The following is a 12,716-nucleotide window of genomic DNA, read 5'->3' as shown; positions in this document are numbered from 1 at the left end:
TGTCTGGCAGAACAGACTTGGCCATCTGCGGCCTACAAAAGGGCTGTGACCCGTCAGAACTGGCTCCACGGGGCACATCACCACAACTCCCATCTCCCACGGGCTTTCTATTTATGTGTTCATTCACTTTAATATCATTTTACTGGTGGCTCTTAATAACAATCCATATATCATTTGCATCAAGCATATTTGTACATGTTATCATCGTTTTCTAAATATTTACTTTCTATTTGAGCCCTTGGTAGGAGCTCCACTTTATGCCCCTTCCCCACCCTTGTGACCCCTTGATAATGTATAAATTATTATTATTTTCATATCTTACACACTGACCACTGTCTCCCTTCTGTTGTTCATTCCCCCACCGCCCCTCGCGGGAGGGTACGTTATGTGTTGATCATTGTGATCGTGATCGGTTCCCCCTTCCTCTACTCCCCTTATCTGTTCTTGAAGGGTTTATCTGACCTGGATTCCATGTGTCCTGAGCTCTTATCCGTACCAGTGCTCTGGTTTAGCCAGACTGAAAGGCGGGACTGGGCCCATGATAGTAGATGGGTGAGGAAACCTCAAAGAACCAGGGGAATGGGGTGTGTTTTATCGGTGCTATACTGCGCCCTGGTTGACTCATCTCAGATGTGCTTTTGAAAAGTCCGCATGTCGTGTCCAGGATGTCCAGGCTGATGGTCTGCTGCCGTGAGCAACAGGGCAGACTGCACTTGTGAGCTCAAGTCCAGGAAGTGGTGTTAGCTGCTCTCTGATCCCTCTGCGCTCCACGGATGGAAAGACAGACCGTGAACACCGGTGGGAAGCCAAAGCTCCCCGCAAAGACCAAGCAGCTCAGACGAAACTGTGGGCCCTGACTCAGGTGACTGAGGAAGATTCCAAACCTGACCGCACCACCCTTCAGAGCCGGCCTGGGGCCCACCCTTACCCTCCACCCTCTCTGCCCATTCTCCACAGTTGCCTCTGACTGGCTGACCTACGGCCTGAATTCTCTCCCAATAGAGAGTGCTGTGCCAAGTCATTTGCTGCTCCGGCTCCCCCTCAGGTTAATATGTGTCAGAGTTAACATGGCTCGGCCAACATGCCCTTTGGTGTGTGTGCGTTGCCAGTTCTCCTGGCAGCACTTGTAGGTACAGGGGCTTCTCTTCTGTCTGTGGCATCTGAAAGCAGGTGACGAGATTGGCACCTTCAGGAGACCCTTTCGCTCACCCCTTCTTGGTTTGGTGCTGCCACTTCCAGAGGGGGCCCGGTGAGGCCAGGTTTGAAGGACTTGGGCTCGCCTACTTGGCTTGCGTGCATACATACATACGCCTGAAACATGTTTATATGCAAGAGTTTATATTGATGACTCTTATGGAGAAGCATACAAACAGTTCAGTCATGCTTTTTTCCTCCAGCCATATTTCAACACATCCTTGCTTGGCAGGAAGTACATTCAGTGCTGGGCAACCTTCACCGCTACCTCTTTCCCAAGATGTTTTGTTTTGTGTCACCTCAAACCAAAACGATGTACGGAGCAACCCCTCCCCACTGTCCCCACCCTCCAGCCCTAGTAACTTTTGATCGACTTTCGTCTCTTTCAACTTGCCTGTTCTAGACAACTCGTCTCTGTGCAATCCTGTAGTAACTTTAGGAAAAGCTTGAACAGCCTTGACAAGAAGCTACTGTGAACTGTAAATGAACTAGCTGATAGGAGGGAGGCAGGCTGTGCCGACAAGCGTTGCGCAACGACTGTACCGAAGGAAATGTATGTTCAGGAGGCATGAGAGAACAGAGTGATCATTGTCCAACTCAGAGCAGTTCTTATTTGACTAAGAATGGCTACCTGCAATATCCCGCTTCTGTGCTCTGCTTGCTTGCGGACCTGCACGTTGCAACAGTATAAAACCTTTGGAAAAGTAAACGGGGGACTGCTCCGTCTCCTCTCAAGAGGGCTGACAGTCTCTGCGTGGGGAAATAAAACTTTTTCTTTTGAACTTCGTCGGTCTGGGTTGTTTTCTTTCTGGGAACGAACAGCAGGCTACAACAACCTGATCATAAACACACGTCTGCTGTGCGGACACCTAGTTTCCCAGGCTCCGTTTGCTGAAGCACCGTTCCTTTATTGATGGCCTGTGCCCTTTTCCAAACCCATGGGCCAGATACGAGAGAACCTCAAAAAGTTCATGGAAAATCACTACGTATTCTTTCCGTTCCTTCCCCCCCCCACACACACTTTTGGAAGTCCCCTCATGCATGACAGTTTACTTCTGGCCTCTAGACTCCATTCCACGGGTCTATATGTCTTTCCAGTACCACACTGTGGGAAGCAGAAAGGTTATTCCCCAGCTGTCCCCCATAATATATGCCAAACCTAAGGTGCTGCTTGCTAACACATGGTCAATGACCACACACTTGGAGGTCAGCTGCTTAAAGGTTACCTCCCTGAGGGTTATCAGCCGTCTAGAGCCATCAGACCCTTTAGTCCCACCCTAAGTAGGACCCACGGATTATTCCCCTGAAAGAAAGCCCAAAGACTAAGGCCAAGCCAACTCCAGGAGGACCAAGGTTAGACTGCTCTCTTGACTCTAGAGTCTGCCCATCTTGTCACATGTGTACCCCAATACCACCCCTTCCTATGGCATGCACACCCCTAGCTCGTCCCCTCCTATTCCATGCATGCCTATTGTACAACCTCTTCCTGTCACGATGCAATGAGGGGGGCTTGCACGTCCCCTAAGTGTATATAAGCCTTGGTTAGAAATATATTCGCTCTCTCTGCAGATCTGGCTGCGAGATCATGCCTGTCCCGGAGGTGAGCATTTACGTGCTTTATCTTGTCTGATGTCTTTTTAAAATTTTTTTTCTGTTTTTTTTTCTGATGTCTCTTTTATACATCAATTACGCAACCGCCCCTTGGACCCATTCGATCATGGGGGCTGTTACCCCACACCACAGTGTTTTGATAACTCTGGTTTTGCGCTAAGTTTTGAAATCAAGAAATGCGAGTATACCACCTTGGCGTTCTTTTTCAGGATTATGTCTATTTGGGGTTTCTTGATGAGAACTATTGGGCGGGTTTTTCTAAATCTGCAAAAGCTCTTATTGTTGTAAGTTTTACAATTATCATATTCTGTCTACAGATCAGGTTGATTAGTATCATCATCTGAACAATATCAGGATTTGGAGCCTTGGAAACCTTATCAAGGGTTACTATGCGCTGGAATCAGTTCAGTGGCAGTGGGTTTGGGAACCCAGGAATGCTGGGTATTTCCCCCACTTAATTAGGCCTTCTTTAATTTCTTCCCACAGAAATGCCGACGGTGTGGTGGTTACAAGTTGGGCTTCAATATGTATGGTCGGCAGTCGAAACTCTGGGGGAAGACTGGGCTTTCTACTCCTATAAAGCCACCTCTCAGAAAGCACAGGGGGTCACTGCAAGTCAGCCTGGACTCAATGGCAGTGGGTTTGTGGGTTGTTTTTTTTCTGGTTAATTTCTTTCAGCAGTGTTTAAGTAAGTAAGTTTTTACCATGTCTCACACCTCCTTGGCTAAACTTATTCCTGAGCGCTTTGTTCTTTGTGGTGTGATCACGAATGGATGTGCCTCGGTTTCCTTTCCAGACTGTTCTAGTGTACAGAAATTCAACTGATTTTTGTGTGCTGTTCTCACTTCTAAGGAGCATTCTGCGTGTACTTCCCCTAAGACAGCCTGCTGTGTTCCAGAGTCTTGCCCTTTCCTCCATCAAACACTCCTGAGCTGCTCTCAGTGGCTGGTCAGATTCCAGAGTTCCAAAACAATAGATTCTGATTGTTTTTCCTTCTCTCCTAAGCCCTAAAGTTTCACTCACCACCACTTTCCGTGACACCACTCCGGGTCTCCTAATTTGGGCATCTTCGCGCCCGCTTCTCTCTGTAGTCTGTGTCTTTAACTGCCTGCCCTTTGCACTGCTCTTAAGAGAGTCACCTTCAGTCCAACTTGGCATCATTTTCTCGAGTGTTGCCTCTCTTCCTCAAACAACACAAAGGTGAATTTATTCTTTGCCATCGTTCTTTGGAAACTTTTGCAGTTCAAGGTTCATGGCTTTGGCTACCCACATTGAAACCTGAGGCAAGGCACTCTGCATAAAATCTCAGGAGTGTTTCAGAGGAAACAGCTTCCTGTACAAAGGCCCCATTTGTTCTGCAGCGTCTTCAATGCATGTGATAAGCCCTTTCCTCGCGCCTCCCCTTCACGGATCCCATTCTTCTCCCTTTTATACTGGTCTTGTGCTGGGTAAGCGCGGGACTGCTAATCATAGGGTCGGCAGTTCAAAGCTATCCAGTGCTCCTCGGAGGTGAGGCTGTCTGTCCCCATGAAGACTGACAGCCGAGGAAACCCTACACAGGATCATTGGGAGGCGGAATCAGCGGGAGGGCAGTGGGTTGGGTTTGGGGTTGGCATCACTTCTCAGAGTCTGGGAAAGGAGTCTCCTTTCTCAAAGCACTTCCCAGGCACATCGTGGGGTAAATGTGCACCCTTTACCCCGAGCATTTCCGACATGACTTATCAGTCAGGTGCTGGCAGTTAGAGAAGGTTAGGCACGTGGCCAAGCTCACCTAGACCTCAGCTATAGAAAGTGGATCATTACATTTCTTTAAAATTCCATATTTGCAATTGTTGAAGGCCATGAAGACTCAGCCTTGAAATGGCTGAGAAGTCTCATGACCTATGTGTCAATGTTTGCGGATTTCTTCTGTGACTTAATGCTTTGAACAGACTGTTAAGAACAAGAAAGTATGCAAGGTCTGGGAAAAATAGGTTGTTTCATTTTCTCAAGGACGTCTGGCTGGCAGAAGATCAAGTTGCTATGTGTATCAAATGTGCTTGCTTAACAATGAGATAATTATCCCCGGGTTGTTTCTGCATGGACAGAAGGAGTGTGCAGAATAAACTCGGGTGCTTCAGTCCACCAGACTGTTGCCCTCCCAATACTTTCTGTCTCTCTTTTTCCCTTAATCCTCACTCCCCCTTCAGGACTGTTCGACTCATCGGCTAGTTCTGACACTCAATACAAAACCCAGGCGCCATCGAGTCAATGCAGACTGTGCTCCACAGGGCCGTTACTGATGGAGTTCTCAGAAGTAGATCACCAGGCCTTTCTTCTGAGGCACCACGAAGCAGCCTGGAACCCTCTGCCTTTCTGGTAGCAGCAGAGTGAATTAACTGTTTGTGCTCTATGGAGCTCCTTAAGATCGATTTAAATAACCACTCCCGTAGTATCTTCTTTCACACACATGTCCCAAGACAAACACAACTCTTAGAGTACAGACTTGAGAAGCCAAATTGATTTCCTAAAATAACAAAGTGGCAAAGGGCCTTCCTAAAGTCTGAGTGGCGGAGACTATAATGTGCACGTGACACGTATGTTATTTGGTGATGGCCCGTTTAGCCAACAGGAAGCCTCGGACATAGGTTCTTCTCAACTACAACCTGACCAATCTTCAAGGAACAGAAACAATGTCAAGGTTAGAACCCAGACTTTCCACTTCCCTAGGGTTCTGTCTTTGAACACTCACCTGGATGGTTCGTATAAAGGCCACGGTTACCCGTTCTTCAAATTCATTCAGGGGCGTATAAAGATTCAAAATTTTGACAATCTGTTGGGAGACAAACAGAAGTGTCGCTCAGAACTCAATGCACGCAAGACGAGGACTTTTGAGCTCCTGTGAGAAATAGTTCAACGATGCTGGCACAGAGGACGCCTTTCTTTAGAGAAGATCCCCAGCTTAGACGGGCTTCAGAGACTTTGTGCCTTGGAGTCTGACTACATTGACTAGAAAGTAGATCCCACACACCCACTGCCCCCTCCCAGTGCCTACTCTCAGACTCCCTGCCTTAGAGAGTTGATTCTGACTAACAGTGACCCATAGGATTGAGACAGGACCCGTGGGATTGAGACCGTAACTCTTTACAGGAGTAGAAAGTCTCATCTTTCTCTGGTCAAGTGGTTGGTGGTTTTGAACTGCTGACATGAAGTTAGCAGCTCAATGCATAACCAGTACCCCACCAGAGCTCTGCCGATGCCTGCTGACTTATTTGGCTGTCCAAAGTCCTCAGCCTCTCATTAACCAGTCATTTTAAAGTCCCTTCAAGAGAGAACTTGGGAATTTATCTTAGATAAGGTCTTATTAAACAGGACCATCCCCCCACAGACCCCCCCCCCCAAAAAGGACCATTTTTTAAAGGAGCACATTTATTTGTGGGGGGTTGTCTTTTGTCTAGTGGTCTGCCATCAGGAGGAGGCCAGGCCAGCTGCGCCCTCGAGGGGAGGTTAGGAAAGCGATGGGAAAGATGGGAAACTTTCAGTATGTTTACGGAAGGAAGCAGCTCTTAAAGGCACGCTCACTTTGCTGCACCCAGAGGGATGCGTTTTGTGTTTCTGAGTGTGGTTCTGTTTGGGTCGACCTTCGGCACATGCCCGCTGAAGAGCCGCATCTCGCTGTGTGCAGGAGGGGCGCCTCTGGATGGGGAGACTCTTTGCAACCAAATGCGGCCCGTGTTGCTTTTAGGCCCTGGGTGGCTTGGAACAGAGGGGAGGAACAGCTACCATGAAAGAAACGTCTAAATTCCTCTGGGTTCCAAGGCTGACTAAGGAAGCCGGGAAAGAACCGGGACACCTGAAAGATGGTGGAAGTCCCGCGGACTGCTCGAAGACACACCTGCCTTGGGAGAAGCGCAGTCAGAATGCTCCTAGGAAGCTCCTAGAATGCTCCTAGGAGAGTGAGCCTTTGTCTCCCTTACTTTTGACACGAGAAGGGTATCATGCTTGGTCAAGCAGAGGGTGGCACACACGCACACACGCAATGAGGAAGACCGCCACTGAGATGGGCGGACACCAGCTGCACCAGTGCTCTCAGACACAAACCAATTGTGAGGGCAGCGCTTCTTCTGCTGCTAGAGGGTCACCTGAGTCAGAACGAGCCAAACCAAAGGCCCTAATGACTCTCTGACACGACATGGAAGTACATCCCCACTGTCATGGCAGGACCGTGGGCAATAAAGTATTTTTAATGCCAAATGCTAATGGTGCCAATTTCTGGGGGGGGCGGGGAGAGGAGGGATATTTTCATCCTAAATTTTGAAGTGAAAACCACTCTACAAGTGCTTGCTTTCAAGTCAGTTTTTGCGTCAGCTTGCGGTCTGTGGGTTGAGTGGCCCGGCCGGCTTGGAGAGCCACTGACGAATGGTCCCTGCCGCATCTCATTTCACAAAGAGGTCTTAGGTTCATTCGGGGAAATCCCACTGGCTGACACTGCAGGCCTGCGCCCTCGAGGTGGGGGAAGGCTGGGAGGACAGTGATATAAGAGCTTAGAACAGAGCAAAGAGGAGAGAGGGTGCACCTGCTGGGTGCTGAGGGCGGTGCACAGCGAGCAGATGGCGTCTGCATCCTCTGCGGTTTTCTTCTTCAGCTGCAGGAGCTGGGCGGCTTGGATCAGCGGCTCCATCGTCTGGGCGGCTCCACTCTGGTGCAGGTTTCTGCCTCGGAGCCACTCTTCCAGTTGACTGATGTTATACCTAAGAGACAGGTCAACAGTGAGCGGGCTGAGCTGGTCCCAGAGGCCGCCCACTGGGTCCACTGTGCAGTCTGGTTAAGGCTGGGGTCATTGTCCCACCCACCTGAACTTCCTCCCAGGAGGGAATACTTGGAAAGGGACTGGCACCCAGATGCTGCTGAATGGCCGAGTGACCGACTGAATGAATAACATCCAGCCAAGAGAAAATACCATTAGTCTCTGTATACATTCATGTGTGATGTGTGTATGGTGTGTGTGTGTGTGTGTGTGTGTGTGTGTGCGCGCGCGCGCACGCGAGGGGGGAATTCAATTTACAGAATTAAAGCAATTCACATATTTAACATCTGCAGACAGCTTTACATTTTGATGTGAGCTTTCATGCTCCCAAGCCCCTGGAATTCCCTCTTGGACCTCATCGCCTGGCATTTACCAGCTTCAAACAACCAGACCACACAGCTGTCTCTCCGTTGGGACTGGTTTGTTGAACCAGAGCCCTTAGGTGGGCGTTTCGTGGCTGGGCGGCGGGCTGGTGCCCTCCCGTGAGCAGTGGTCCCTCCCGTGAGCAGGGCGTGATGCGGCCTGGGCCATGGCGCCCCTACCGGAGCTGCATGCCAGTGCTCCAGGAGCAGATGTCTTTGCGCAGCAGCAGGTTGTTGAGGGCCACCGCGGTGACCATGTAGAAGAGCTGCTTGAACACCTGCTGGATGATCTCCGGGTCCAAGCCCTGGTCGCACATGACCGTGTGGAAGGCGTTCATCTGGCGGATGACGGCTTCCAGGCAGTAGGTATTGTCCCCATCCAATGTGCTGGAGGAACGCTTGCGGTAGCCAGTGGGCTTCACGCCAGAGAGTCCCTGGATGCTCTCGTTCTCCAACATGGCAGAAACTGCAAAGCAAAGCCTGGTTGGAAGGGCAGGGATTATCCCCTCTTGAGCCGGTCAGGCCTTGAACAACGGTGCCAGCCCGGAGGCGGGCAGCAGCGCGGGGGACATGCAGCCCCGGCCAGGCGAGACACAGAATTTATACCCCGCCGGTCTCCACATGGCACAAACAGCTGTGGAACACATCTTCCACATCAGTTAACTGCTGATGGGTCACGGGCGAGCTGATGCCCCATCAGCTCGATCCTATGCTGCCGTCTGTGCTCAGGAGCTGCCTTGGCAGTGCTGTGGGTCCAATGGGCAGTGCCAACCTCCAAACCTTTCCAGGAAGGCAGAGAGCTGAGGCAGTCGCTCCCATAGAGTGCCGGGGCAGTTCTAACACTGTCCTCTGGGACCGCCATGAGCCATGGCAGTGGGATTTGGTTTTGGTTCGGGACCGAGGGCCTAGAGTTTGAGGAATGATTGCTGGGTGCAGATCACATACCCACATTAAGCAAGGAGCCCTGGCCTATGAGCCCACTGCGTTCAGTCGCTTTGAGTCTCCCAACAGCCCTCCCTCCCTCACTGCCACTGGGTCCATTCCCACTCATGGCAAGCCCAGAGCACACCGTGGATTTGCCTCCGGAGGTTCCAAAGCTGTACATGTTTACCGGAGCAGACAGCCTCATCTTTCTTCCACAGAGCAGCTGGGGGTTTCGGACTGCTGACCTGGCAGTAAGCAGCCCAACTCCTAACCACTGGGTCACCAGGACTCCCTTATCATGGGCAAGGGGATTCTAATTTTTCACTGTCTAACCATTTTCCCTTTTTGGATTTCTACTTGTTACCTACTAGAAATTCCCTCATGTTGGAAGAAAATTATAGCATTCTACAGAAAAAGGAGAAAGAGAAAGGGACTAGAGTCCCACGGCCCGTGACCCTGTGTCCTGTGGGATGGTGTGGGCCAGCCCTAGCTCCTCTTCTCAACGCCTGCATCCCAGGGCTGGTGGGAGGCCCTTCTGAATGTGAAGGTGTGGGGGGTTCACACACACAAAGTGTTCATGGAAAAATGGAATTAAAAAAGCATGGGGGTTTTCTCCTTGAACTTTTGGAAGCTCCCTTGTAGATCCAGCTCCTTAAGGATATGCAGAAGCGCCCAGGTGACTCAATGAGAAGGTGGACAGTTCAAACACACCCAGGTGGCTCTGGCACATGGGGTCACTGTAGGTTGAAACTGAATCGGTGGCACCCAGCCACCAACTGGCAGTGCTGGCCACGACTCCCCAGGCCCCAGGATGAGAGATGGGGACCTCCTGTGGTCAGCTTACCGATCATGGGCTGTAATGCACCCTCAGCGATTTTGATGAGCTGCTGGTAGATCTGTATAGAAAGGTCGCTGAGCACCTGACGGTATTCCGTGAGGTCAAAGTTCCTGAGACAGTGTTCATTCTGCTTGGCGGTGTTCTGCGTCATGAAGCCCTGTGGAGGGAGGGAGACGAGTCTGCGGTCTGTGCTCGGCTGGACACCTGTCACTCCAGTCACAGGGGCAAGCTTCCTATCCCTGCCGCCCCACCCAGTCTCTCTGCTCTTAAGAATGCTTGCAGCACAGATGCACTCCTCAGGACCAATAAGAGGAGCAGCGATCCTGGGAGAGTAAGGGTCGGAGGGGGGCAGTCAGGGGGAACTGATCATAATGATTGACGTATGGCCCCCATCCCAGGGGGATGGACAGAAGAAAAGTGGGTGAAATGAGACAGCAGTTGGTATAAGACATGAAAAACAAAGAGTAATTTATAAATTATCAAGGGGGCATAAATGAGGGAGGGGGGAAAGGGAGGGGGGGCGGGGAATGAGGCGCTGACTCCAGGGGCTCAAGTAGAAAGAAAATGTTTTGAAAAGGATGATGACAACATATGTACAGACGTGTTTTGATAAAATGGAGATATGTATGGATTGTGTTAAGAGCTGTCAGAGTTCCCAATAAAATAAAATTAAAAAAAGAATGTTTTCCCACCTCTGCACCGCCCCCGCCCCCCCACTGTAGTGGCCCTTGACCATTGAAGGTGGTGTAAAAAGCCAGCACCACAGAGAAGTCGGGACTGTTCTTAAACGGCCCCCCCACCCCACTATCATGATCCCAATTCTACCTTGCAAACCTGGTTAGACCAGAGGATGCACAGCGGTACAGATGGGAACTAGAAACACAGGGAATCCAGGACAGATGAACCCCTCAGGACCAGTGGTGAGAGTGGCGATACAGGCAGGGAAGAGGGAAGGGGCATAGAAAGGGGGAACCGATTACAAAGATCTTCATATAACCTCCTTCCTTGGGGATGGGCAACAGAAAAGTGGGTGAAGGGAGATGCCGGGCAGTGTAAGATATGATAAAATAATAATTTATAAATTATGAAGGGTTCATGAGGGAGTGGGGAACAGGGAGGGAGAGGAAAAAATGAGGAGCTGATGCCAGGGGCTTAGCTGGAGAGTAGATGTTTTGAGAATGATGTGGGCAATGAATGTACAAATGTGCTTTACACAATTGATGTATGTGTGGATTGTGATAAGAGTTGTATAAGCCCCAATAAAATTATTTTTTTTAAAGTGCCCATCTTCAGTGAAGCCTCTCATTCCACAGCCAACTCTGAATACAAACAAAGGCAGGGAGACAAAGGGCGGCCTGACCTCTGAAATGTACACCTGGATTCTCCCTTGAGACGTGGACTGTGCAGACCAGGTCGTGGTGGGCTGGGCCCTTGTCTCGGAACAAAAGAGTAGCTCCATGTCACAGCCTGGCAGGACAGTGACAGGCCCTGGCCTCCAACCAGAATGTCACCAGGGAGAAGCCAGCCGCAGCTCAGCAGTTGCAGTCTGCCTCTGTCAGGACTGACAGCTCAGAAACAAAGCCCAGGGGGCAGTTTTGCTCTGTCCTACATGGCCGATAGGAGGCAGAATCGTCTCAGAGGCCGTGGGCTGGAATATCATGGAGCACTTGGCCCTGTCCGACCCCCTACAAGCCCCACTGAGGACACATACTGCATTGGGTGACATGATGGACGCCCATGTGGTAGCACTGAGTACCAACTGTGCTGAAGGAGAAGTTTGTACAGTATGAGGGTACCCTCAGGGAAGACTTGAACCGAAGGTCGTCACGTCTTCCAATAACATAGTAAAAATGAGTCGCTTAACACTTAACTCGCCCTTTTGTAAGGGACTTAATAAAAGCTGGCAAGGAAACCAAGTTCTGATTCTAAGGAGACAGATATCTGCATGGAGGGCCTGGCACATCCGGGAAGCACGTCTGGACCAGCGTGTTCCAGCCAAGAGATGGAATAAAGATAAAACCCACAAAAGCAAACTCACTGCCAACCAGCTGCTGTGATTTGAACTCCCAGCGACCCTGCAGGACAGGGCAGAGCTGCCCCCGTGGGCTTGCAAGGCTGTCACTCTACGGGAAATAGAGAACCTCACCTTTCTCCTGGGGGGAGGCTGGTGGTTTGGAACTGCTGACCTTGCCGGTTAGCAGCCCAAGTCGTGAGCACCGCCACCAGGGCTCCTGGAGTGCGGAAAAGGCCGAACAATGCCCACACGGTTTGTGGTTACTGGCCGGGTGGTTGTCAAGGGTGCTGCAAAGGGTGGTTAGTGAGAGCAGACAGGTATGAGGACAGAGCTGGGACGGACCGTGTGTCTGCGACACACCGGGGTGGGTTTCTCACCTCGTCCCCACTGTACTGTTTCAGACACTGCAGGAGGCGGCACGTATTGGACAGCCAGAATGACGTCATCTCAAAGTCATCGTGATGCTTCTGCAGAAACACAGAGCAACCCCCAGCTGTGAGCAAGTGGTGCCCACATGGGGCTCCATGCCTACCTGGCTCCATTCCTTCCAAGCTTCGTCCTCCTCTGCCCAGCATGCTCCAGCCCATGCTGAGGATCGCAGAGGGGCCCCCACTATCCCTCTATTACTGGAGGTGGTACGCAGTGCCTCCCTCGGGCCCCCTGATCTGGGGCACATGCGCGTGTGCACAAACGAAGGACCTGCAGCCCCCCGTGACGGCCAAAGACCCAAAGCTGAGGGCCGCAGACAAGGCTCCAGCTGCCCGGGGGTCAGTTCTCTAATGTGCCGGTGACGTGTTCTGAGACTGCATCTGTCTAGTGGTCCAAAGTCCCGACGGCTCCAACCTTCTGGAAAACCATGGCAAAGCCTAACTCCATGGAAAAGGGTGTACAACCAGGGCGCCAGGAAACGGATCACAAACTTGCATCCTGCCAGCCAGGGGGGGATTATCTTTAAGCGGCTGCTCAGGGAGCGGCGAGAGCCTTGAC

The 12,716-nt window shown here is 51.0% G+C and overlaps 1 protein-coding gene across 1 annotated transcript in view; it reads right to left on the bottom strand.

Moving 5' to 3' along the window:
* Positions 1-12,716, bottom strand: part of MYO5B (myosin VB) — a 169,098-nt gene that overhangs the window by 866 nt on the left and 155,516 nt on the right. Inside the window, exons 35-39 of the mRNA XM_075533231.1 lie at positions 12,107-12,196; positions 9,722-9,872; positions 8,134-8,419; positions 7,361-7,535; positions 5,537-5,617 (exon numbers count right to left, since the gene is read on the bottom strand). Of these exons, the coding sequence (XP_075389346.1) occupies positions 5,537-5,617; positions 7,361-7,535; positions 8,134-8,419; positions 9,722-9,872; positions 12,107-12,196 (783 nt within the window). The remainder of the gene's footprint in view (positions 1-5,536; positions 5,618-7,360; positions 7,536-8,133; positions 8,420-9,721; positions 9,873-12,106; positions 12,197-12,716) is intronic.

Source organism: Tenrec ecaudatus, chromosome 15 (genome assembly GCF_050624435.1).
Source record: "Tenrec ecaudatus isolate mTenEca1 chromosome 15, mTenEca1.hap1, whole genome shotgun sequence".
NCBI lineage: Eukaryota > Metazoa > Chordata > Mammalia > Afrosoricida > Tenrecidae > Tenrec > Tenrec ecaudatus.
The sequence above is the reverse complement of the archived record's forward strand: the minus strand, read 5'-3'. Positions and strand labels throughout refer to the sequence as shown.